Here is a 25,569-nt window from a genome sequence, read left to right as displayed (position 1 = left end):
GGTCATGTCTGTAACATGTGTTTAGTGTGAGCCTGCTTTTATCTGTGAAGAGCATAGAAAATTTGACTGTCTTGGTGTTCTCTGGCAAATGCCAAACATGCTGCATGGTGTGGACCTGTGGATGTCAGGCCACCCTCATACCACCCTCATGGTTTCTGGCCATTTGAGCAGACACAAGCACATTTCTAGCAGTGCTCCTCCTGTTCCTCCTTGCACAAAGGTGGAGGAAGCAGTGCTCCTGTGGGGTTGTTGCCCTCCTACGGCCTCCTCCATATCCCCTGATGTACAGGACTGTCTCCTGGTAGTGCCTCCATGCTCTGGATACTAAGTTGACAGACACAGCAAACCTTCTTACCACAGCTAGTATGTGCCATCCTGGATGAGCTAAACTACCCAAGCCACTTTTGTGTGTTATAGACTTCATCTCATGCTACCACTGGAGTGAAAGCACTGCCAGCATTCAGAAGTGACCAAAATCTCAGCCAGAAAGCATAGGAACTGAGAACTGCAGAACCACTCATTTATTGGAGAAATCTTTCTAATTGTCTATAATTTCCAACTGTTGTCTATTCCATTTACAGCATGTGATTGTCAGGGTTTGCTCCCTAAATAGACAGTTTAATTTGAAAGTAGTGTAATTGACTTGAGTTACATCATGTTGTTCAAGTTTTTTTTTAGCAGTGTATTTACATATGTAGGACATTTGTATGCAGGCTCATTCTAGTTCAAATGAGTGATCAATGAGGGATCAAAAATCCCTACTGATTTCTTAAAATGTTTATTAATTCATACACAAACTATATCCAATATATACACACAATATACAACATCAGTTGAGAGCTTCTGTCCTGAGAGACGACTCTGTGTACTCCACCTCCACATCTAATGCTCTGAAGCATGGACCCTTATAAAGCCCTCCTTGGCAGTCCCATCAAACTTCATGACTCCATCTGTATGAGTAGAAAAAGACAATTACAAATCTGAAGGCAATCTGCAGTCATACACAAAGTTCCTATATTTGTAAGCAAACATATGCATCCTTTGTTGCCTACGCATTCACTACCAATGCTAGATTAATATAAAACCATCCCAGATAGCCTCTTTTCAGATTGGCTGACCTTTATACAGATGAGTTCTAATCCAGAAACTCACTGCATCAAATAGACAAATGTTCCAACATGGAAATGAAATAAAACTACACTTTTAATAACAAGTGCCATGAATTTCCTGTCCAACTGACCTGGCGTATTTGCAAATTCACCAGTACACGGTCTCAAATCAGCTTAAGATGTTGAATCTTCCATGTTGTTTTCGCATTCACTCACAGAACGAAAGGACTGCAGCCCCGTTCGTGTATGATGATTGCATCACCTCATCTTAAAGGCACAGACACCTATTTTTTCACTGCACCAAGAAACACAGTTTAACAATATTAATCACCTGGCTACATCACAAATATTTCATATTCATATTCATTAATAATATTAGCAATGTTGATATTTGTCATAAAGTACAAAATAAAATCTTATATACATCGCACAAGACCTCATTTGGATAAGGGCTCATTCTTATGTGGAGGTAAATACAACATTTACGGAAGACACAAAATAAAACATGTCATCTGGTGTCACAGGCTGCACCATCAGCAGACCAACAGCAGATGTGCAAAGATGACCTGAAAAAGATGTCGTTTGAACATGTCTTTTGCAGTGGGTATATTCATTACTAATGTCTTGTGTTAGATGTCCCCATGATGTCAAAAAAGTTACCAATTTCATGTTTGAGTATTTTGAAGAATTGGTCTTGGACTGACGGACGCAATATAGACATGATCTGCATGTCCATAAGACATCTAATTTTTAGTGGGAAGCTTCCATTTATTTTTAAACAGCAAACAGAGGTAGTTGCTGTGTCATTTGCATTTAGATTAGCATATCTCTTTATTAACCTTGAGTGCCATCGTAAAAGAGAAAATAATGTTTGTGATGTGTCCTTATGTGTGTGAACTGTATAAATATAATTTTCAAAATATACCAAAAAAGAAAACTGAGAAATCTGTTTGTGGGGAAGTTGTGGCCTAGTGGTTGAATAAGCGAACTTGTAACCAAAAGGTTGCAAGTTTGTATCCTGAACGACCAATGTTCCACTGGGTTCCCCTTTAGCAAGGTACCATCCCAACATACTGCTCCCTGGTGTCTTTCATGGCTGCACATTGCTCACATGGTGATGGGTTAAATTAATTTTAACTTTCATCCAACATTGTATTGGCTTCTGAACAGGAATGTTCAAAGATCTTTCAAGGGACAGCGGCATAATTTTAAAAACAGGCACTGTATTTATAACACTTGTAATATATATTTTGCATGTTTCACTCTTCCTTAAGCCATATTAAACACATTTTTAGGGCTAAGCTCTAATGTTATGGGAATAGAATCAAAAGATTAGTAAGGTCATTTCAAAGAAATGAATGAAACAATGATTCCAAAATCTGTGGCATGGCTTGGATAGTAGACATGGTCACTAAACTGCCCTGCTCTTTAACGTCTCTTCCACCATCCCCAATGCAATGCTGGGTGGTAGTAGCCTAGTGGGTAAGACACTCGCTTGTATGTCTGCACATGTATGACTGTGACTGTAGCCCAGGGACATCAGCCTTCCACAAGGCTAAAGTGCAACAGTGCCATCTAGCTTAATGCCGCTAATTGATTGTTCACACTATGAAGAGAAGTAGGAATAACAGTTCAACACCCTTAGCTCTTGTGCTCAACTTGCAGCACTCCTCTTGGCTCTTACTGAATCATCTACAAAATATTAATGCAGGATATTCTCAGAAGCAACTGATTCTCAAAAAAATAAATACATTCACTAAAATAGTGGGTTGCTAATGTACCTTGTTATGTTATGTCCATTGTTCAATTTAACATTTTTACATTTATGGCATTAAGCAGAAGACTTTATTAATAGACTTCCATTCACATTCATTCGTTTTCTCTTTTCTCCCCCATTTAGTTATTGCTGAAACATCCAATGTTCAGTGCCATACTTGACAATCGGATCAATAGGACAGGTCTGTCTTCCGCCATTATGGCCAACTTCCTCTACAACGGACCAACTGAGAGCCGACCTGCAGGCATGCAACCATTTGACTGGCGTGATGTCTTCAATGCTACCAGCAAAATCTTGGAGCAGCTTGGCAAATTCATTGGGGTTGGTCATCATATTTGCTTATACATATTTTGAAAAAAAAATATATCACGTCATATTGTCACAAATTTGCGTTTTCAAATTGTTACTGTGAGCTTGTATTGCCTGTTCACAAGCTTCATATGCAAAATATGAAGATGGAGCATGTTGCTTGTCCCTATAAGGTCTTTTCCGGACTCGTATGAGTTGCACACCCTGAACAAGTGGCATTTTAGAGATGCTCAAGCACATTTGTATTTGTACATCTTAAAGGAAACATATTGTGTTTTAAACAACATGAAGCTTATACACTGTAAGCAAACATTATTGTTGATAAATAACTGGGTACAGTTTTAAGAAACAGGGAAATATGGAGGAATTGTACAATTACTATATAAATAAATAACTTTTTCTAACAAATATTTAAATTCACTTAACATTCTCCTGAGGCATGAGACATGGCTGAAATTAAAATAAGAGCAGACATTACTAAAGAAGGCTGTGTTTAAAAGTGGATAGTTGTGTTGCAGCAAGTGACCTTACACCCTCTCCAGCAGTGCTGTAACAAGCAGGCAGAGCTAAGTCTGGAGAACACTCTGGAGGTGTTTGAGGACAGTTGTCAGCTGTGACAGCTCATTAGGTTTGAATGGCATGGGGATGATGATGGAAGCCCAGTCTAAGCCCTCAAGTCGATCTTCTGGCAGCCCCATGTATTTTGTAACTCAGATGTTGTGCTCTTTGATTTTTCACCAGCGGAGGACAAGAGCACAGTCTCAACCCTTCTCCAGTCTGTCTCAAGCACTTTTTCACACTTTTTCAGTGTGTTTTCCAATGCACTATTGCAAAGTTAACTGCATTTTGGAGAGCTTCCACCAGTAGCTGTATCACATCTGTGCTTATTTGACAAGTCTGTGCTTTGGATTGCAGTGTCTGGACCTGGATAAGTTTGAAGCAGTGTCCAGTGAGGGGAAGCTGGTTGAGAAAGCTTTAAAGCTGCTGGCAGAGAAGCGGTTCTGGGCCGGTATTGTTTTTGATGGACTTCAGCCAGATGCAAGTCATCCTCCACCATATATCAAATATAAAATCAGGATGGATATCGAAGATGTGGAGCGAACCAACAAAATCAAAGATAGGTCAGCATCTTGTGTACCTGTTGTCTGACAAAGAATACATAAAAAATGAGTGTTTATTAGGCATACAAGATTTAGAAAAATCATGTCATTTAAGGAATGTAATCATATAATCATTTGCTGGATTCCGACTGTGATGTGTGTGTGTTTTATAAGGTCATGGTATCCAGGAGCCCGTGACAACTCCTTTAATGACCTGCGTTACGTGTGGGGAGGTTTTGCTTACCTGCAGGACATGGTGGACCACGGCATTGTACGGGCACACTCAGGCAAAGCCAAGGTGCTTGGCGTATTTGCTCAGCAAATGCCTTACCCCTGCTATGTGGACGATGTGTGAGTAAAGAAGCTTTTATCTGTCACTCTGTGATTATGGGAGGATGGAGGCATTACTGCAATAAAAATCCACTCACTCAGGGGAATTGCCACTCAACACATCTGCAGACCTGAGTAATGGCCTTATCACTTAGACTCTTAAAATTCCATATAGAAAAAAAAAAGAAACTTGCATTTATTGTATTTTTTATTCTGTTCTCATTTTAAGCAGTCCAGCTGTTGCCTACTGTGGAGACATTTAATTTAAACACAGCCTTGGGCTTGAATAGTGATTATTAATAATAAAACTTAGTTTCCGTTGGCCTTATAAAATCTAGTATAGCAAAAAAAATGTGCAGGCCGTACAACAAATCTTGTTTTCTTTTTGTGAGTGCATATGACAGTACTTATTCGCTCTCTACATAAATATGTATACTCCATGTCAACTGAACTACAGATTTTTTCCCCTTATATGGTTGTCTTGGAAACATCTGCATCACCATGACTGCAAGCATATAACATCCACATCTTTCTGTAGCGCTAATGTTACTGTTGACTAAGTTGTGACCAGCTAGATTGCTATAATTTTTTATGGATTTTTACTACACATTTATTTCCAAAATCAGATAATAGCAGGGCCCTTTGCATTCTGCCTTAGTTAGAAGCAGGAAGTATTATCTACATTTCTGTCACAAACATACATTAATTATAAATAATGATGAATTCAATTGTGCAAAATGCCTTTTTTGCTTGTGATTGTGGCACTGTATAATGACATTTAGGAAGAGATTATATTTAAATTTAATCCGTAGCTCAGGCTGTCTTTTTCAGTTTGCCCCCATTGAAAGAGCAAGAAAAATAAATGGACAGAGAGCACAACAAAAAAGGTCATAGAAGATGAATGAGAATTATAAGGCAGCACAATACCCTTGGTCCCTTTAACATTTTACTCATTTTCCCTTTGCAGCCATTTGGGCCTTAACATGAATTATTAAGTCTCCAAACTGTTTTTCATTCATAAATAATTGAGAGTGGAATTGCAAAAGGAAGACGTACGTGGAGGTACGGAAGCATGATGGAAAAAGATCTCTGCAGTAATTAGTTTGATCTCTGCTGCTGTTGCAGAACTGACTGACAGCAGGGAAGGCATTGTGCCTCCCAATGTTCAGGAACAACTTTTTAGTTCAGAAATGACCCTACTCTGAATTTAAAATGCAATTTAATGGCCTAGGAATTCTGGGATCTTTTAAAGGAGTTATCATTAACAATCAAAAATGTGTACCTCACCAGCTGGAATGATGAAAGTGTTTGAACAATTACCTAGCAGGCTGCAGCATCCTCAGCATTTGCTTTTTGTAAAAGGCGACACATAAGATGCAATCAATAACGTATGTAATTGCAAGGGTTTTAAGGTTTTCTGTGATGATTCATGATGTTATTTTTATTGCTGGCTCATTTGCGAGGACAACTGTTTTCATCTTGTACTGTGCCAAGTTTGTATTCCATATTACCGCAGACAATCTTATGGGTGTGCTTTAGTCTGATACTGTATTTCATTCCACTGCTGGAGCAGCTGCTAAAATAACTCTATGTGCAATGAACTAGACTGAGAGGAGACAGATTTCTTTTCCCCCCGCACTACCTTGGCATAATCAGAGATCAGCTTACATCTTTGTCTCCAGTGCTCCTAAATCAAAGAGTGGTTAACCTCATGTTTGACCCCAGCAGACACAGGAGGGGCAGTCCTTAGATATTTGTGTTGCAGTTCTCATCTGTCTCATCTTCTTTGTATGTTCTACATCACTCCTTTGGGTGGCTTTGACAGGAATGGGACGCTGTGCACCATTTAAATGCTCCCTGTCTTTCAGTAGTGGGAAAAAATATAATACATTAACCAGAGGTGTGCAGAAGAGGTGGAATTATTTTTATCTTTTCACCTATCAGAGTGCTTGAATTAAAGCACCAATGAAGAGTATTTTGAGGAAAAAAAGTGGATGAGGATGAAAGGAGACAGGATCTTGTATTACAATTTGCACGAGATATATTTATATTTGAGAATGAGGAATAAATACTATTTAGTTAGCAGTTCTTTCTTTTTTGTACCTGTTTATGTCTCAAAATTTTCTTGATATGTGATCAGGTCATGTATCCCACACTATAAAGTATCCCCGCTTATGTGGATGAATTGTTGACAAACAGAAAAAGGTTAGATGAAGTACCTCATGTACCTTTCATGGTTCTGGTGCGGAACAGAAAGAAAGCGTGTTTTGGTGGGAACGAGAACCATGGTGCAGCTGAACGCAAAGGTACGTTTCCACTGTATTAATATGTGAATGTGAGCTGGCGTAAGCCACAACACCCCACGAATGTTGATGTTTGCGTGAAGGACAGGATCGGGGAAGGGACAGGATGAAAGGATGAGTTGATAGATGAGGAGACAGATAAGGACAGTCTTACTTAGTTGAGGAGAAGAAATAGCCGAGTCTACCTGGTTTCCAAGGTGCTCCCGGTCTCCAGTCACGTGACACTACCACACATATGCAGTTTGCAATATTGCAGCAGGATGAAGCCTCCACTCTTTACTTACCCATCATGTGAGAACACATTACATTTACATTTACATTTACAGCATTTATCAGACGGCCTTATCCAGAGCGACTTACAATCAGTAGTAACAAGGACAGTAACAAGGACAGTCCCTGTGGAGCAACTTAGGGTTAAGTGTCTTGCTCAGGGACACAATGGTAGTAAGTGGGATTTGAAACTGGGTCTTCTGGTTCATAGGCAAGTGTGTTACCCACATTAAGAACAAGCTAAACAAAAATCTGCAGAATGGCTAAATTTTAATTGCTAAATTATGTTCAATTTAACCTCCACGCACCCAAAATAAAGATGCCCTGGGTGAATATCCATAAACCAATATCCCAGATGAACTATTTTGGGGTTAACCTGAGTGACTTTTTACATCCAAGACCAACAAGCACTGGACAAAAATGCCCCATAGGCAGTTTCTGTTCTGTAAAGGTTACCTACATTATTCTGACTCAAATGTAAAGAAAATACACATCTCCTCTTCTGGGCTATTTGGTTACTTGTAGCCAAGCCAAGAGTGAAGGTGTGTTATGGCAGCTCCATAGTTGTCCTGACAAACCAGTCTTCAAATATGCTGAATGTGGATGAGACCAGTTAATCCATAACTGGTACTTCGTTTTGCTAACTAATTATGTCTTATTAACTGCAGGTGCTGCACTGTACACTACAAACAAACAAAAAAAAACATACAGCAAGCTGTATTCAACCTTGATTAATTTTGTGATTTTAATATTAATAAATAAAATAATGAATTTATTAATAATTTAAACTAATAATTTTAAAATACACCATGAAGCATTTTGAATGTAAGGTAATTGTACCAAACAGTATGAGTGAGAAACAGGAAGATGGCTGGGCACTGACATGTGAGAAGTGAAAAAGTGAAAGAAAAGTCAAGTGAAACACAGCACAGCACACAGCACTGCTCACTATATTCCTGAAAGGATAGATGTTTTAGCACCAAGCCATCACCCTTGGTCAGTGGCACCTTGGCGGTTCAGGATGTATGTTAAAATGTATGTTTCAAAAATGGCATCAAGTACTAACCTTCTATGGCCTGACATTGTAAACAAGTCAGGGCAAGTAAGCATCTTAAAGCAAACAGTACCAAACTGAGTGAGGTCATAATCTAGAATGCATCTTACTGTATGTACTGCTAAAACATCTATCCATTAAGGAATATAGAATTTGAAGTTTTCACTAATGTAAAAGAGTATGCTGCTGTGGCAAAATGCAAAGTGAGCAAACTAAAGAATTAAATAATTATTTGATGTTTTTGTTTTTTCCCTGTAATCAGTTTCATTTCTTAAAAGTACACTTGCACCAAGGCAGGGGTTTTGAAGGAATACATTCAGATCAATAGGTTATAACAGGTGCTAATGATAAACATTTTAACGAATAAGTTAAGACACAGTCATTTACTGAAACAGAAACATATATGTAGGAGGATTAACAGCCAAATCTCTGCCAAAACTCAGCTAAGCAGCTAAGACTAAACAAGACACAAGGGACCCTATTTTGACGTATCGAAAACATATCATCTAAGATGGAACACATAATGGATATAAAACCCCAATATCAAGCAATTAAGCACATTTAATGATATTTATTGATAAGTGAACCCACCTCAGTCTGCATAGCATTTTACTTTCATGAAAAGATAACAGTCTTTCATTTCCTAGGAACATCTGAGTACTGGGGTGTTTTCCAAACATGGGAAGTGAAGCAGTATTTAGTGAAGCAGTAATTAGTTATATGAAATTAAATCAAATGTGAAAAACTGTCTATGCAAAAATTTGGGTACCAAAAATCACCAAGTTAGTTGAATTAGCTTGTTCATAGATGGGTGTGTCCAAGTCTGGCAGGCCAATAATAAAACAGTGGCATATGCAGAGAATTGTGAGAATGGTTTTAGACAACACACTGATCACCACCAAATACCTGCAAGAACTTATTGTTCCAGATGCTTTCAATTTGCACAAAGAGCATATGTATTGCAGGGCAATGAGAAAGATATACTTTACACCAATACTGAGTAGTGCAGTACACCATTTTACAAGTCACAAGTACCAATGAAAAGACTGACCATCAACCCAACCACACAAACATCACATTATGGGGGTAGACAGTTCAGGAAGACAGGGGATATAAGAAAACAAAGAAAACGGAATTACATGGGGAAAGAGGAGGAGAATATAAAAAAAGCCCCCAGACTCCTGCTGGAGTACATTGTAGGACCTGAAAAAACACCCCAGCAACATAAGCACATAGTCACTACACCTAACAACATAAAAAGTCGTTAACAGGAAAGGGAAATGGAGTTGGAGGCAGTCCAGCTACCTACCTACTATCAAATGTGGTGGAGGTTTTATCATGCCCTGGGGTTGTGTGCCTAGTTCATGGACTGGCGAACTTGTGTCTTTGTTTTGAGGGTCGAATTAATTTAACCCAAAACCAACAAATTCTTCAGGATGTTCAAGCATTAAAAAAACTGACACTCATCAAAGGCACTCATAGGGGGAATCCAGAAGCTGTTATATTTGCAAAATGAGTACTGCTTCTCTGATTTCTCTGTTGGGGTGCCTACTTTTATGCACCTGTTTAATTTTGATGAATTTAACATATAACATCAATATTTAACATTAAAAATATTTAACATAACATCACATCTGAAATATAACAGTTTCCATAAGGCATGACAGATTAAAAGGTAGTTGCTACTTTGAAAACTCAGCCAGCAATAAACAAAAATCCACAAAAATTAAGAGGGGTTCTCAAATTTGTTTTTAGCTCTTACCGCAGCATCACATTAATTCATTTACGCTTAAACAATTAATAGGTTATCAATTTTTTGGTTGTTTTGAGTTTGTTATAGTCTCTCTTTTTTATAGGTTTTCATTATTTATACATTATATTGTATTATTTATGTTATATACCATGTACATGTCCAGTAATCCCGTGCATTGGTTGGCCTAGCAGGTAAGAAACGGACTTGTAATCAGAAGTTTGCCGGTTTGAGTCCCGAACCGCCAAGGTGCCACTGAGCAATGCACCGTCTCAACATACTGCTCCCCGGGTGCCTTTCATGGCTGCCCACTGCTCACCAAGGGTGATGGGTTAAAATCAGAGGACACATTTCATTGTGTCCACCTTGTGCTGCGCTTCACAATGTCAATCACTTTCACTAATCCACTAATCACTAATTTGTGCCATATTAAAACAGTTTTCTAGAGCCATCTTGTGGTCAACATTTATAATAGCTGGAGTTTGTACAAAGTGCAAAGAGAATAGACATGGTTTTAAGTGCAAAGGTACTGAAATGAATGTTACCTATAAGGCTCATACTGCATCAGCAAATTTGTTCCCAGACAAAGATTTTGAAGCAGAGTGGGGTTTCAAGATGTGCTGTTGAAGACAAGGGCAATGTTGAGGATAGTAGACACAGTGGCCAAGGTTCACTGATGCACTGCCTCAGAAATCTGAATCTGAAATATGTTCTGGATCAACACAGTGTGTTATACAATCTCTAGATTAAATTATACATGGTAACTATTAGAAACACTTTTTAAATATAATCTCTAAAGTATCACTTCAGTCACAAACAGCACAACCTTTTGCATGGTACACACATTTACATTTACAGCATTTATTAGATGTCCTTATCCCAAACTAATTTACAATCAGCAGTTACAGGGATATTCCCCCCTGAGACACTCAGGGTTAAGTGTCTTGCTCAGGGACTCAATGATAGTTAGTGGGGTTTGAATTTGTGACTTTCTGGTCTTCTGTTCTTAGGCTGGTGTATTACCCACCAAGCTACTACCAAACTTGCATTTGTTTGTTTGTGTATCAAATAATCATGTGTAAATAAAGTAACAATGTACCAGTGCAAATAGAATGACCTCCTCCTGGCTCCTTAATTGGCTGAATTAAAAATATTGGACAGATGGAACAAGTGAAACACTGTGGATGTTATACCCTGTCAATTATTTAGTAGGCTGCATTAAAAAGTGATTGACAGAAACACACAAAAAAAGCATTGTTATCGATTGTCCTTTTTTCTTTATCCCACCCATTCTTGACATGGTTCATTACCCTTCTCATTATCCATAACAGTTTGACTAGCATTCACAAACATGCTTACCTGACTGGCGAATCAGAGCGGGAGATTGAGAAAACACATGTACATAAGTATTCACAGCCTTTGCTCAATACTTTGTTGATGCACCTTTGGCAGTAATTACAGCCTCAAATATGATACCACAAGCTTCACACATCTATCATTGGCTAGTTTCACTCATTTCACTTTGCAGCATCTCTCAAGGGTTGCATTGGTGCACAGCCATTCTAAGATCTCTCTAGAGTTCAATCGGATACAAGTCTGGGCTTTGGCTGGGCCACTCAAGGACGTTCACAGAGTCCTGAATCCACCCCTTTTGTATCTTGACTGTGTGCTTATGGTCGTTGTCCTGCTGAAAGATGAACTGTCGCCCCAGTCTGGGTTCAAGAGCGCTCTGAAGCAGGTTTTCATCCAGGATATCTTTGTACATTGCTACAGTCATCTTTCCCTATATCCTGACTATTCTCCCATTTCCTGCAGCTGAAAAACATCCCCACAGCATAATGCTGCCACCACTATGCTTCACTGTAGGGATGGTGTTGGCCTGGTGATGTGCGGTGTTGTCACGCTGGCGGGCTGAGGGGGGAGAGAAGCGCAGAGGCGGGACATGCTGGGAAGGGAGTTTTATTAATAAACAATAAATAAATACAAATAAACAATGGCGCGGTGGCCGAAAAGAGAATAAAGGGGATCAACTTAACCTAGCCCGCAGGTGTGTGGCGTTTGCCAGAACTCAAAAGACTAACACATACACCGTTGCAAAGTTCACGAAAATGTTGGAGCTCCAGAAGGGGCGGAGTTCCAGTCTTTTATCGGCTGTCCAGATTGGGCACAGGTGATGAGCCCAGGTGCAGTCAATCCTGACAGGTGTCTGGTTTCCTCCAAATGTAACACCTGGTGTTCAGACTAAAGAGTTAAATCCTTGTCTCATCAGACTTCATCCAAAATTTTGCATCTCATAGTTTGAGAGTCCTTCAGGTGCCTTTTGGCTAAATCTAGGTGTGCTGTCATGTGCCTTTTACTGAGGTGTGGCTTTTGTCTGACCACTTTAACATACAGCCTGATTGGTGGATTACTGCAGAGATGGTTGTCCTTCTAGAAGGTTCTCCACTGTACACAGAGGACCTCTGGAGCGCTGACAGAGTGACCATCAAGTTTTTGGAACTTGAAGCAGTGGACGCGCCGCAGCGCGGCGGGAAGTGAAGTTGGGATCCGTGGGGGTTACCGGGGCAGAAAAGAATAGGAAGACGGCAGGTTTCAGGATTGTTCGGGAACGTGGCTGGGACGGGAGGACGTCTTGGGAGGCAGGAAGGCAGGACAACATGGATTTCGTCGTAGTCCATAGGATCAAGCAATTCTCGTAGTCGGGGGCAGGCGAAGGTCGTTATTCATGGGTCAATAGATCTAGATCGTGATTTAAGGGAGCAAGCGTCTCGAATGAGTAATCTCATACAAAGAGGATGCAGCGTCTCCTCGGGGTCACCCGACTTTTATACTCGACGCTGCACGCTTCCATTTCCTCTTCCGGGTTGTGGTCTTCCTGGCTGGTCTGGCGCTCTCTGGTGGGCTGGATGCGTGTTGGCCATGACAGTTTTTTCACATTGTCATTATACCATGGTACCACTGAAATGACAAAATCAATGTAATTCACTTCCACTGTTATAATGTTATTATCTGATCAGTCAATCAAATATTATATGATTTTTTTCTCAGTTCTACTACATGTCAGCATCATTTTAAATGGGTTATTTTATTTATTTTATTCATAGTGTCTCCTAGATCAATAAACATATCAATCTGTGCTGGACTATGAATCATGAGGGAATCCTTACAAAGAAATCCTCACTAATTTGTCACTATGAGAGATAAATATATGACCTTCTATTTACCAGTATTCACCTGCCTACTATCTCGGTCAAGTTTGTCAATAAAAATCTTTGCTGCCATCTGACCTCTATTTCAATTGCCGTCCAATTACACAATCTCTCTGCCTCACTTTACCCCCACACTTCCAGATTCATTTTGAGCATTGGAGGCATGCTTCCTATGTTCCTGGTGCTGTCCTTCATGGACCATGTGTGCATGACCATTAAGGACCTGGTCCTGGAAAAGGAAAAGAGACTGAAAGAGGTGCTTCGAGCAGCAGGGGTTCGCAGTAGTGCTCTTTGGTTTGCCTGGTTCAGTGAAAACTTTATCATTCTCACTGTGGTGTGCGCACTCATCAGTGTCATGGTGAAGGTCAGTAGTTGTCGAAGAATGTGTTTTTTTCACATACTTGGCTAATAAATGTGATTCTGATTCTAAATAAGGGAGGAAAATGAGTCATAAGCCACAATTTAATAAATCAGTTGTGATGTGATGTAAAAGAAATTTGGTAGCTCTGATCATGCATGCTTTTTACTTTTGTCTGCAACATTGTCCATCTCCTGATTCATGTTATTAATGTGGAATCAAAGTTTGCTCAGATTTTTCTTCAATAATCCAATGTTAGGGACACCCTGTTCTGTAAATCCTCCATGCATGTTTGAATACATGTAAGGACAACTGAGCACCTAAACAGCATGTGAGAAGAAACCTATTCAAAATATGGACTGACCTCCCAGGTGTACACAAAGTGCATATAACCACCCAAAAATTCATTATGTTATTATGCCATATTCAATTGTATTGTTCATTGCTCATATTCATTGCTATGTTCAAGTTATTCACACATAGCCTCTGACAGAACATGGCCTTCTTTCCCAATCTTTTCCCAAGTGATTAAATCCCAATGTTAATTTTAATAGAACAGAGTGATTCATCATTATGATTGGCTAATCAATTTATTGCAATTTAATTGTAAAAAGCTACTGGCAAATACAATTTATATAAAAAAATGCTGAGCAAAATGTAATTTCCTATCAGCCTAATATGCTTGCCAGCAATCAACCATTTGTAAACATTAATAACAATAAGTTAGCAGGGTGCCTTGGAGGAAGTCTCAGCAAGATGAGTCCTCATATTATATGCATATTTTAAAATGATAATTTCATGGAGCTCTCCAGCACATTAATAAGGCACTGGAAGGCCAGGTTAATGATGGCATCAAAGACCATGAATTATGTGCAGGCTCACACCTGAGACCACATCCTGGCACAATTTCCAGTCAGGGTTTAAATTATGAACCAATAGGTTGATTAATTAGGCTTTGAGGTGCTTGGATGAAATGTGGGACTTTCCAATCACATAATAAGACAATTAATATGAATATACTTACTTTGTTTGCTATTGTATTTGTAATGCTCCAGTAAACATCTCCACCATAGAATATTTCCTCCATCATAACTTCTGAAACGGAGCATTAATAATTTACTAAGCATTATTAATTAGTTTGGGAAGGAAGATTAAATTCTTATTAGTTAACATCTATTAAACATCTGTTCATCTGTGAGCCTGAGCAGACTAAATGTTACGCCCCACCCCTGAGTGAGCATTGTGGTAGTCTGGGTTGCATGATCCTCCCAATGGCCTTCTGGCTCTCAGGTTCCTGCGATCTCTGGCACGGTCACTGCCTCTCTACATGACCCTGGCCTGGATCTACTCAGTGGCTATGATCGTGAAAGGCATTGTGCAGGAGAAGGAGGCACGTTTGAAGGAGACAGTGAGGATGATGGGGTTGAGGGGCTCCACCTACTGGTTGAGCTGGACAGTTAGCAGCATTCTTCCACTCAGTGTCAGTGCGCTGCTCCTCACCCTCATTCTCAAGGTGATTCTGCTTTAATTCCCACTGATTTGGACACAAGTGTTCCCAGCTCTGAAGCACTCCCAGTGCAGGACTTTTTCTCCCTTTTACTCCCTTAATGATGACATACTCTGTAATTATAAAAATCAGGATGAGGAAACAATATTTGCAGAATGGAAGTGAACCATTTTAAAACAATTCACTTATTCTGAAATATAATCAAAATAACACATTTTTCTCTCAAAAACAGATCCTTTATTCTTGGATTATTTAATGACTACATTAAACATCAATTAAGTTTCATAAGTGAGAAGTGTCCTCCAGTGCTGGGAAGGTTTTATACTGTTTAATGCTGAATGATTAAAATGGGGAGTTATTTTATTGTAATTAAACTGGAAAATTTTTAGAGATTACCCTTGTGTTATTATCTGTACAATGCATGCAGGAGAGAAAGAAATAAAACATCTCCCCATAGATATCATGAAGCATTATCTAATCACAAATAAATAACCTGTGATCATATGATTAGATGTGATTCAGAACACATAGACATAATTAGTCCAATCAGTTCTTTCTGTATTTATAATATTGAAACATGCAACATATTTAGCACTATGACCTTTTTTAAAGAAGTGATTATTTTGTCTGTATAATTCTAGCATAGACTATATAAAGACTGTAGAAACTGCCTTAACAAATTTTTTCCCTCCTTTTTTCCTTCATGCCAAGCAGTTTGGGAAGGTGTTGCGATACAGCGACCCGTCAGTGATTTTTGTCTTCCTGGTGGTCTTCTGTGTGGCCACCATAATGCAGTGCTTCTTCATCAGTGTTTTTTTTTCACGGGCAAACCTGGCAGCTGCATGTGGGGGCCTCATTTACTTCGTCCTCTACCTGCCGCACGTGCTCTGCTATGCCTGGAAGGATGTTATGAGCTTTGGCCCAAAAATTGCTGTGGTGAGTCTGGTTCTTGTTTGCAAGTGTTACATTATGACCTTGTTGAAATAGTTAAAGAAAACATGTTTTGTGCATTTTGAGTATGTTTGATAAAAAAAGATTCAACGTTCCAGGCTCTTTTATCTTTGTTTTGCTACGTGCAATTTGCTATTTACAATTATGCAGCTAGGCGGGAGGGGTGGGCCATACAATAATAACCCTTTTTTTATATATATATTACCATGATATGCTAATTTGCATATCATGGTAAATTACACAGATGTAAATTACACAGATGATTATGCTCACGTGCAGTACAAAGTTCTTAACAGTTATTAACGTCTAACTCTCCTGGCACTTGTGTGTTTTCGTGGTTTAACCGTAAAAGACGCGAACCCGCGGTGATAAGTGAAAGTCTAAGTAATTTTTTTAATAAGTTAGGGTGTCCAGACGACCTGTTATGCCTGGATATGTGCTATTTTTGAAATTTCATCCGGCTTTTGAGATGCTTAAACATTCATCATGATGTGGCCATCCTACACGCCTAGTTGCATTTAATCCTAACCAAGGAGAAAGAAGAGTGTAAAAGCTATACCTTTCTTGGTCGGTCATGGACCATCTCTGCCAGTCTCTGAGCCTGGATCTAAATAAAATAAATCCCAGGAAATGGTCTCCTCCCAATCACATTAAATGAACAGTTGAGGTCCTCATAGCATGGACATTCCAGCACCCAGAGCCTCTCTCACCAGGATATCTCAGTCACCTGTTAGTCCATCAATAATTGCAGCAATATCTTGTCTTCTGCAAGGATTTGCACAAGTTATTGTTTATGGCAGTATGGAGGAAGATGAAGCAAAATATTTACAGACTATGAATTATTGCATGTTGCATTTGTTGTCCTATTAGGTAAAATAGAAGTGAAACACTTTTGGCATCTTTTTTTTGTGTGTGCAAAACACTACGCTCAGCCATGTCTTTTTGCATGAAAACACACAGAAAAATGTTTAGCACTTTATGCTGGTACAGAGCACTGTGTTCTTGTGCTTGCACAGGCAAAATAGGGCCCTTGGCTTATTGGCATTCAGTTGCCATTACATCATTCTCCATAGTGTTGCTATGTAAACAAAACTCCAGGAAAAAAAAAAAAAACGTCTGACTTGCTTTCAGTTTCAATTGATTCAGTTTACATTTGGATTAATTAATCATCCAATAACAGAAGAACCAGATATCTTACAGATTGTTGTTTTAGAGGCCAGCCCAATGGCCTCACTTTATCATAGAAAAACAGCTCTTAGTGATTCCATGAAAGCCTGTCACTAAAATTGTCCTTTGCAGGATAAAGTGAGTAATCACATACCTGCTCAGTTCTCAAACCCACCTATCATGACCTTTTATTTGGGAGTGAAGTAATATTTCCATGTGGGTGTCCTTTCTGAAGACATACAGTCAGTAAAATAAGCTCAGTCTTCATCAGCAGGAAGAATGGAAACATTTTAAGTATCTATACACTGCTGTGCTACCATGTTTACTGAGTCATGACTGTGATTTATAGCTTTTGCATTCTTTTGAAGGCTATTTTATGGACAGTGAATATGCTTTTTATCATGTCACATTTGACGCAGAATGTGAGCAGCCTGAGATGGTTTTGTGTCATTGTCAGAAACAGAATTTCTTTGTGTTTTCAGATGACATTAGTGTTCTGTCATGACATTGATTTTGAAGGAATACATGCAATGGTCCATTTTATCTGAATTTAAGGTTTTGATTTTGTAGAAATTTCTTTCTCCAAAAAAATTTTATATTCAGAACATGGTCTATTCAAAGTGCCTTTGTAGAGAGACCTGCCTTTGGCATTTAGACTGTGCAGTTTCCTCCTTGAAATGAGCAGCATGTAAGCTTATTTAAATAAGAATGGAAATTTTCCTGTACCTTATGGTTGAAATCAAATGTTTTTTCTTTGTGTGTTAAATACAAATTAATATTATCTCTCTCTCTCTCTCTACATATATATATATATACTTTTTTTCTACCAGACCATATGTTAAATGAATATAATTGAGAATGGCAAAAATGTAATTGTAAATGTAAAATTATTGATGACAATTATAATTCAGTTTGAAACAATCTGCCATATCTGGCCCTATTAAGCCATGACCTCTGAGGGCTACTGGACCAATGGACTTAGTATCTGTGATTGGTTTTAGCTGTGTGCCATTATGAATCTATTATAAGACATGAGCTCATAATCTAACTATGAATTATTTATGTCATACACAAAATTAAATACACATGAGCCATGTGCCTACTTTTATGACAAAAACAAATATTATTTGGATAGATACCACCATTCCAGTACATGCAGTAAATGCCAAAGGTTTGGACACACCTTCTCATTTAATGTGTTTTTTATTTTCATGACCCTTTACATTGGTAGATTCTCACTGAAGGCATCAAAACTATGAATGAACAAATGTGGAGTTATGTGCTTTGCGCTAACTGTAGTCTGTAGTGTAAGAATGGACATCACGGGAGCCTGCTTTTGCCTTGCATAACAGATGTCTGCAGGGGGAAGTGTGACATTCCTGTGTCGATGGTTGTGCGTGAAGATTCGACACCTCTGTTTTACATGTCTTTTGTCTGACGGTTACATGTGAAGTATCAGCCGTCAGGACCACCCACCCTCTTTGTCTTCCCCAAATGGGAGGCACCGGGGGCGTGACATCAGAAACAACAGGTTCTGATTGGTCAGTGACAACTTCCTGTAGGCCAGGGGTATAAAAGTCTGCTCACATGTGGAAAAAAGGACCTCTGAGCTTCTTGCTCAGGGGGTTTTCCATCGGAAACCGGAAGGCTTCTGAGCCTTTCTCTCCCCCTCTCTTTCTCTTCTCCCTCTTTACTCTTTCTTCTCATTTTTATTTTCTCTGCAACCTTGGTACCTTTTTATATGCAATATTCACATGTAACTGCAATAATTATTTACCGGTGTTAATAAATTAGAAACTGTTCATTTTTAACCTCTATTGTGCCATGCCTCTTTCTGCCAGGTAACATCAAATTGTAGTGGTTGAATACAGTGCTTTGTGTGGAGGGAGAAAGAGTTTTTTCTACACACTCTGTTCTCTCTCACACCACATGGTCTTCATTGTTTTTACAGTAGTAACTGTAGTCTGGCTCTGGTTTGAATCCTGTCTCCTGCCCTTCTCAAAGTCAGACAGGCCATGAGCACCACTCAGTCAGCCTGTCATTTTATGGTCACAGAGGGGTCATATTCTGCTAGGCTTGTTCTCACCCACTGATTGTCTAACGATTACTCTGTCAGCTGTCTTTTGGAAATTTTGGGGTCAGGGTTTAACCATGCCACTGGCTCAACTGGGTCACAGTCCTTCATCGAGAGGCACCAAATGACTTTCACTGTCGATGTTGACCTTGCTGAGAAAAAAAAAAAAAAACAGGCACTGGACTGACCACAGGAGACATGAACTGACCATGGTTCATATTTGGTTAGAAATAATTCAGGACTGAAGATATGTGAAAGGGACAGATTAATCACAGATTAAGCTAATCTATTTTTCCCAATACTCTCTCTTTCGGTTACACATTTCTTCTGTAGAGAGATGCCATCTATTCTTGTCCATTTTCTATTAAAGCTATATATTTTCTAATAAAGTATATCATCTGATTGAAATGTTGTGAAAGAGTAAGAGACAGGTTCTGTCACATGATTCAATCATGTGACTAGGAGCAACACGGAAACGAGGTAACGTGTGCCCTATAAATTGACGAGAGAGCAGCTGCCGGCTGCTGGGTCAGTGATTGACACTCGTTGTCAGAACCGGCTCCGCACCCCTCAAGCCAAATAAGCTTGTTCTAGTGAAGTACTAATCCTTAAACCCGATCGCCGTCCTGTCGCCCTGTTCTGTCCTGTCCTGCCCCGTCGTCAGACCCGGCTCCGCACTCCTCGAACCAAGTAAGCTCGTTCCAGTTTATCTGTAACCCCGACACCTGATCTCCATCCTGTCGCCCTGTTCTGTCCTGTCCTGTCTTTGTGCCTTAGACGCGAACGACAACATCAGCGTGGTGTTGCGGCTCACGCCGCCCGCGTTCGCAGAGTAACGCGGAGGAGCTTACCTGCCTCCGTGCGTCCCGCCGCACCGAGGTCTCTCGTCTCCTCCTACACGACTCTCTCATTCTGGTCCCGGTTCGCGTGTCAGAATGACCGAGCCCGTAAACGCTTCAGATTTCGCTGCTTTGTGTGATCGAGTAGCGCGGCAGGAAAATCTGATCGAATGTCTGTCGCAGGAAGTTCGCTTCCTGCGGCAGCGTCTACATGAAATGACTGTCGCGCACCGAGAGCACGAAGCGGCGAACGCTGAGCAGAGCCCTCGCCCCCCCGCGGCTCCCGAACCTAGTTTGGCGCTCCCAGAGCGCTGGAACGGGACCGAGGGGAGCGGCGAGGTGCTCCTCACCACACTCTCATTAATTTTCGAGCTGCAACCTAGCCGCTACCCCAGCTCCCGGTCCCGAATCGCCCTCCTCCTCACCCTGCTTCTTGGGCCCGCGGCGGAGTTCTCTCCCAGTTCTGCATCCCTGTCGTATTCCGAATTCGTGGGGGAATTGAGGAACACCTTTTGTCACCCGGACGGCGTGGAAGACGTCGCGTCGCAGCTTTATCATCTGCGCCAGGGTTCCTCATCTATCAGCCAGTTCACCGCCAGATTCCGGACCCTGGCTGCAAAGACTCCGCTGGATGACCACGCCCTCCGGATGATTTACTATGAAGGTCTGGCCCCACGAATTCAGGGGGAGATGGTCAGCCGGGAGATGCCAGCAACCTACGAGGCCCTCATTCAACTCGCGATGAGGATTGATCGCCATCTGCTGGCACTCCCGAAAACTGCGGCCCCCACTCCAACCTTGCACCGGATTTCCCGACCGCCTCTATCACCACCTCAGCCCACCGTCACTCCTCCAGACCATAGGGGGGAACCCATGCAGCTGGGACGGACGACCCTCACGCCCGAAGAAAAACAGCGACGCTTTCGGGAGGGTTTGTGTGCGTACTGCGCTTTCCCTTCACACCTCCGCCTGGCCTGCCCTTATCGGCCGGGAAACGGGCCTGCCCTTATCGGTACGGCACGGTCGGCTGGGTCAATTCATCCACATCCAAGGACGCCGACTTCCCGCCTCACTCTTCCAGCCGTCCTGGAGTGGAACCAGCGAGCCATTTCCACCACCGCCTTTGTTGATTCCGGGGCGGCTGGAAACTTCATAGACCATTCGTTCGTCCTACTTAATCACATTCCTCTGGAACTACTCATCCATCCCCTCACCATCACCTCCGTGGATTGTCATCCGGTCTCCTCGGGTCCCATCATTCACCGTACGGTCCCTCTGCAACTCCGGCTGGACTCCCATGTGGAGAAAATCCAATTTCTGGTGACCAAGATTATCACCTCACCACTCCTCCTCGGGTTCCCCTGGTTGTCCCTACATGAACCCCATCTCTCCTGGTCGTCGGGCATGGTGTTGGAGTGGCCTGCGACCGTGCGTGGACTATCGGGGACTCAATAAAATCACCATCAAAAATCGAACACCGTTACCCCTCACCAACACCGCCCTGGACGCCCTCTCGGGAGCCAAATATTTCACGAAGCTGGATCTTACATTTACATTTACAGCATTTATCAGGCGCCCTTATCCAGAGCGACTTACAATCAGTAGTTACAGGGACAGTCTCCCTGGAGCAACTTTGGGTTAAGTGTCTTGCTCAGGGACCCAATGGTAGTAAGGGGGATTCGAACCTGGGTCTTCTGGTTCATAGGCGACTGTGTTACCCACTAGGCTACTACCACCCTAGGCAGATCTCCGGTCTGCCTACAACCTGATTCGTATCCGGGAGGGCGACGAGTGGAAAACCGCTTTCATCACCCCCACTGGTCATTTTGAATCCCTAGTAATTCCATTCGGTCTATGCAACGCACCCGCCGTCTTCCAGCAGTTCATAAATGATACTCTCCAGGACATGCTGGGACGGTGGGTGTATGCCTACCTGGACGACGTACTCATTTACTCACCCACTCTAGAATCCCATATTCAACACGTGAGGGCAGTACTAAAGAGATTGCTCGCCCACCGACTGTACTGTAAGCTGGAAAAATGCGCCTTCCACCAGCGCTCCACCACGTTCCTGGGTTTTACCATCTCGTCCCAGGGTGTGGCCATGGAGCCCAAGAAGCTAGAAGCAGTGGCGTCGTGGCCCCTACCCACGACGCTGAAGCAACTGCAACGGTTTCTTGGGTTTGCAAATTTCTATCGTCGCTTCATCCGTGGCTACAGTACGGTCGCAGCACCCCTAACTGCTCTCACCAAACCTTCGTCACGTCCATTCCACCTACCCCCGGAGGCCGTTCAAGCATTTAAATCCCTGTGTCTGCAGTTCACCACCGCCCCCATTCTTCAACACCCGGATCCGGCCCTCCCGTTTGTTGTAGAAGTGGACGCGTCAGAGGTGGGTGCTGGCGCCGACCTCTCTCAACGCGGTCCGGACAGGAGATTGCGCCCGTGTTGCTTCTTCTCGCGGAAGTTCACCCCTGCACAGCGGCGGTACGGTGTAGGGGACCGGGAGCTGCTGGCAGTCCGGTGGGCCCTCGAGGAGTGGCGACACTGGCTGCAAAGCTGTGACACCCCGTTTCTGGTCTGGACCGACCATCAGAATCTAATCTCTATCAAAACTACCAAACAGCTCAATCCCCGCCAGGCGAGGTGGGCATTATTCTTTGAACAGTTCAACTTTCAACTCTCCTACTGTCCCGGCTCCAAAAACCAGAAAGCCGATGCCCTGTCACGTCAACACGCCCCAGACTCAGAACCATCTGACCCCGAGCCCATCCTTCCTCCTCACCGCATCCTGGGACCTCTCCGGTGGTCACTGGAGACCAAGGTCCGGGCCGCCCAAGCGTCTGACCCGGGCCCGACCAACACCCCACCCGGGTGCCTCTATGTCCCAAAGACCTGCCGGCCCGATGTACTGCAGTGGGGCCATTCCTCCGTGCTCTCCGGCCATCCAGGACGCCAACGAACCCTCTCTTTTATTCGCCGGGCGTTCTGGTGGCCCTCAGTACGGCGGGACGTACAGGCCTACGTGGATGCCTGTGACGTCTGTGCCCGGGCCAAGACTCCCAACACTCCGACTGCTGGGCCCCTACGTCCTCTTCCCATTCCTCGTCGCCCCTGGACCCACCTCGCCTTGGACTTCGTCACCGGTCTCCCAGAAGCCAATGGTATGACCACCATCCTGACCATAGTGGATCGCTTCTCCAAGGCGGTCCACTTGGTCGCCCTGCCCGGCCTACCATCCTCTGCCACAACCGCTGACCTCGTGCTCCAACATGTGGTCCGCCTTCATGGGTTCCCTCAAGAAATCGTCTCCGATCGGGGACCCCAATTCGTCTCAGCTGTGTGGAAGGCATTCTGTCGCCTTATTGGATCAACCTGCAGCCTCTCCTCTGGCTACCATCCCCAGACCAACGGCCAGGTGGAGAGGGCCAACCAACAGCTGGGACGATACCTGAGGTGTTTTGCATCGGAACATCAACACACCTGGCCCGGCTTTCTCCTTTGGGCGGAGCTGGCCAACAACCTGCAAGTCTCCTCCGCCACCGGTCATAGCCCCTTTGAAATCTGTCATGGATATCAACCCACCATCTTCTCTCACCAGGTGCCCGCAGGCGGGGTCCCCTCAGTCCGTCAGTTAATTCGGGGTTGCCGAAGGGCCTGGAGATCTGCGCGGTCTGCCCTCCTGGATGCCTCCCGAAGGATGTCCACCCAGCACGATCGCCGGCATCCTCGTCGACTGCACTTCCGAGTGGGACAGAGGGTGTGGCTGTCCACCAAAGACCTACGTCTCAGGACTGAGTCACACAAACTGTCCCCTCGATACATCGGACCATTCCGGATCCTCAGTCGGATCAACCCCCTCACATACCGTCTCCAACTCCCTCCTGCCATCCGTGTCCATCCAGTCTTCCATGTCAGCAAACTCAAACCCTTTGTCCGATCCTCCCTTCATCCTCCGGCTCCGGATCCGCCACCGCCACGCATCGTCGACGGGGGACCGGCATACTCTGTGGAACACATTATTGCCTCTCGGCGCAGGGGTCGGGGGGTCCAGTATCTGGTACATTGGACCGGCTATGGACCTGAGGAACGTTCCTGGCCCTGTTCTGTCCTGTCCTGTCTTTGTGCCTTAGACGCGAACGACAACATCAGCGTGGTGTTGCGGCTCGCGCCGCCCGCGTTCGCAGAGTAACGCGGAGGAGCTTACCTGCCTCCGTGCGTCCCGCCGCACCGAGGTCTCTCGTCTCCTCCTACACGACTCTCTCATTCTGGTCCCGGTTCGCGTGTCAGGTTCTCAGTGAAGCTGAATATATATTAAGTTGAATAAGATCTTAAAACCAAATGGAATTTGGGTGGATTTGGACTAGCTGCTTGTAAAGATGTTATTGAAAACAGGTCATACCTAGCTCTAGGTCCTACCTATTTTCCTTTTTTTTTTTTTTGAGCTGCAAAATTTGAAATATATTATCACTCTATTAAACATTTATTTACATTTCTTTAAACATTATCACAATTGCCTTAAGCACCTTTAACAGAAACCTTAAGGTACATTTCTTTAGGTTAGCAATTGGGTAAAACGTGGGTAACACATGTTTTACCCAACACATGGTTAAAAATAAATAATAATAATTTGTGATTCACATGATGTTCATGTTAATGCCACTAATTTTCCTTGACAGAGTCTGCTGTCGAGTGTGGCTTTTGGATATGGCTGTGAGAACTTTGCCCGTTATGAGGAGCAAGGCATTGGCATCCAATGGCATAACATTGGCCGGAGCACAGAGGAAGGCGACCCATACAGTTTTATTGTGTCCATTTTCATGCTGCTGATTGATGCCCTCTTGTACTGGCTGCTCACATGGTACATTGAAAGTGTTTTCCCAGGTTAGTTGCTGCATTATAGACTGTAAATGCACTAGAGAAATTAATACTAATCATGATCTTGTGTGTGCCTGCATTGGAAGTTAATTGGTAATCTATGATAAAAGCTGAGGAGTTGTTCTTGTAGACAGACTGATGGTTTGTCTTTTGGCTGGTAAAAGAAGTTTTAATGTAAACTTAGGATATTTTGTTTGAGTCACATAGAACATTATTGGTATAGTGCTATCATTTAAGCAAAATTGTATTGACCGCAAAACCTTGTCATTGAACAAGAAGATGGCACTTCAAATTTTGGTTTGAATGCATATTTCACATTTCTATTCATCTTGGAGAATAAAAGGGGACTGCTAAAATGGCACCTTGCTATTGTCTTTCTGCCCCGATGCAGGCCAATATGGAATCCCAAAGCCATGGTACTTTCCTTTCACTCGCTCCTACTGGTGTGGAACAACCCTTGGTGTTGCAGCTGACCCTGGTTCTCTGAATGACCTGCAGCATAATGGTAGGAAGGCCAATGTACATGATTCACCTCAGGAATCATCGCTTGCTTTCTCAACCCCTTTAAGCAACCTCAGTCATAA

General features: G+C 42.6%; 1 protein-coding gene and 1 long non-coding RNA gene across 7 annotated transcripts in view; one reads left to right on the top strand and one right to left on the bottom strand.

The window, feature by feature from the left end:
• Positions 1–25,569, top strand: part of LOC114796713 (ATP-binding cassette sub-family A member 1) — a 169,182-nt gene that overhangs the window by 52,479 nt on the left and 91,134 nt on the right. For all 6 annotated transcript variants that reach the window (XM_028991495.1, XM_028991339.1, XM_028991277.1 and 3 more), the window contains 7 exons: positions 3,010–3,207; positions 4,111–4,316; positions 4,470–4,646; positions 14,860–15,082; positions 15,791–16,012; positions 24,787–24,991; positions 25,377–25,490. In XM_028991495.1, the coding sequence (XP_028847328.1) occupies positions 3,010–3,207; positions 4,111–4,316; positions 4,470–4,646; positions 14,860–15,082; positions 15,791–16,012; positions 24,787–24,991; positions 25,377–25,490 (1,345 nt within the window). The remainder of the gene's footprint in view (positions 1–3,009; positions 3,208–4,110; positions 4,317–4,469; positions 4,647–14,859; positions 15,083–15,790; positions 16,013–24,786; positions 24,992–25,376; positions 25,491–25,569) is intronic.
• On the bottom strand, positions 763–1,358 carry LOC114797049 (uncharacterized). Its single transcript, XR_003750802.1, has 2 exons — positions 1,241–1,358; positions 763–950 (listed from the first exon to the last, which is right to left on the bottom strand). It is a non-coding gene; the product is annotated as an uncharacterized LOC114797049 (long non-coding RNA).

This window comes from Denticeps clupeoides, chromosome 1 (assembly GCF_900700375.1).
Source record: "Denticeps clupeoides chromosome 1, fDenClu1.1, whole genome shotgun sequence".
Lineage (NCBI taxonomy): Eukaryota > Metazoa > Chordata > Actinopteri > Clupeiformes > Denticipitidae > Denticeps > Denticeps clupeoides.
Note: the sequence above shows the minus strand (reverse complement) of the source record. Positions and strands in the feature narration are given on the sequence as shown.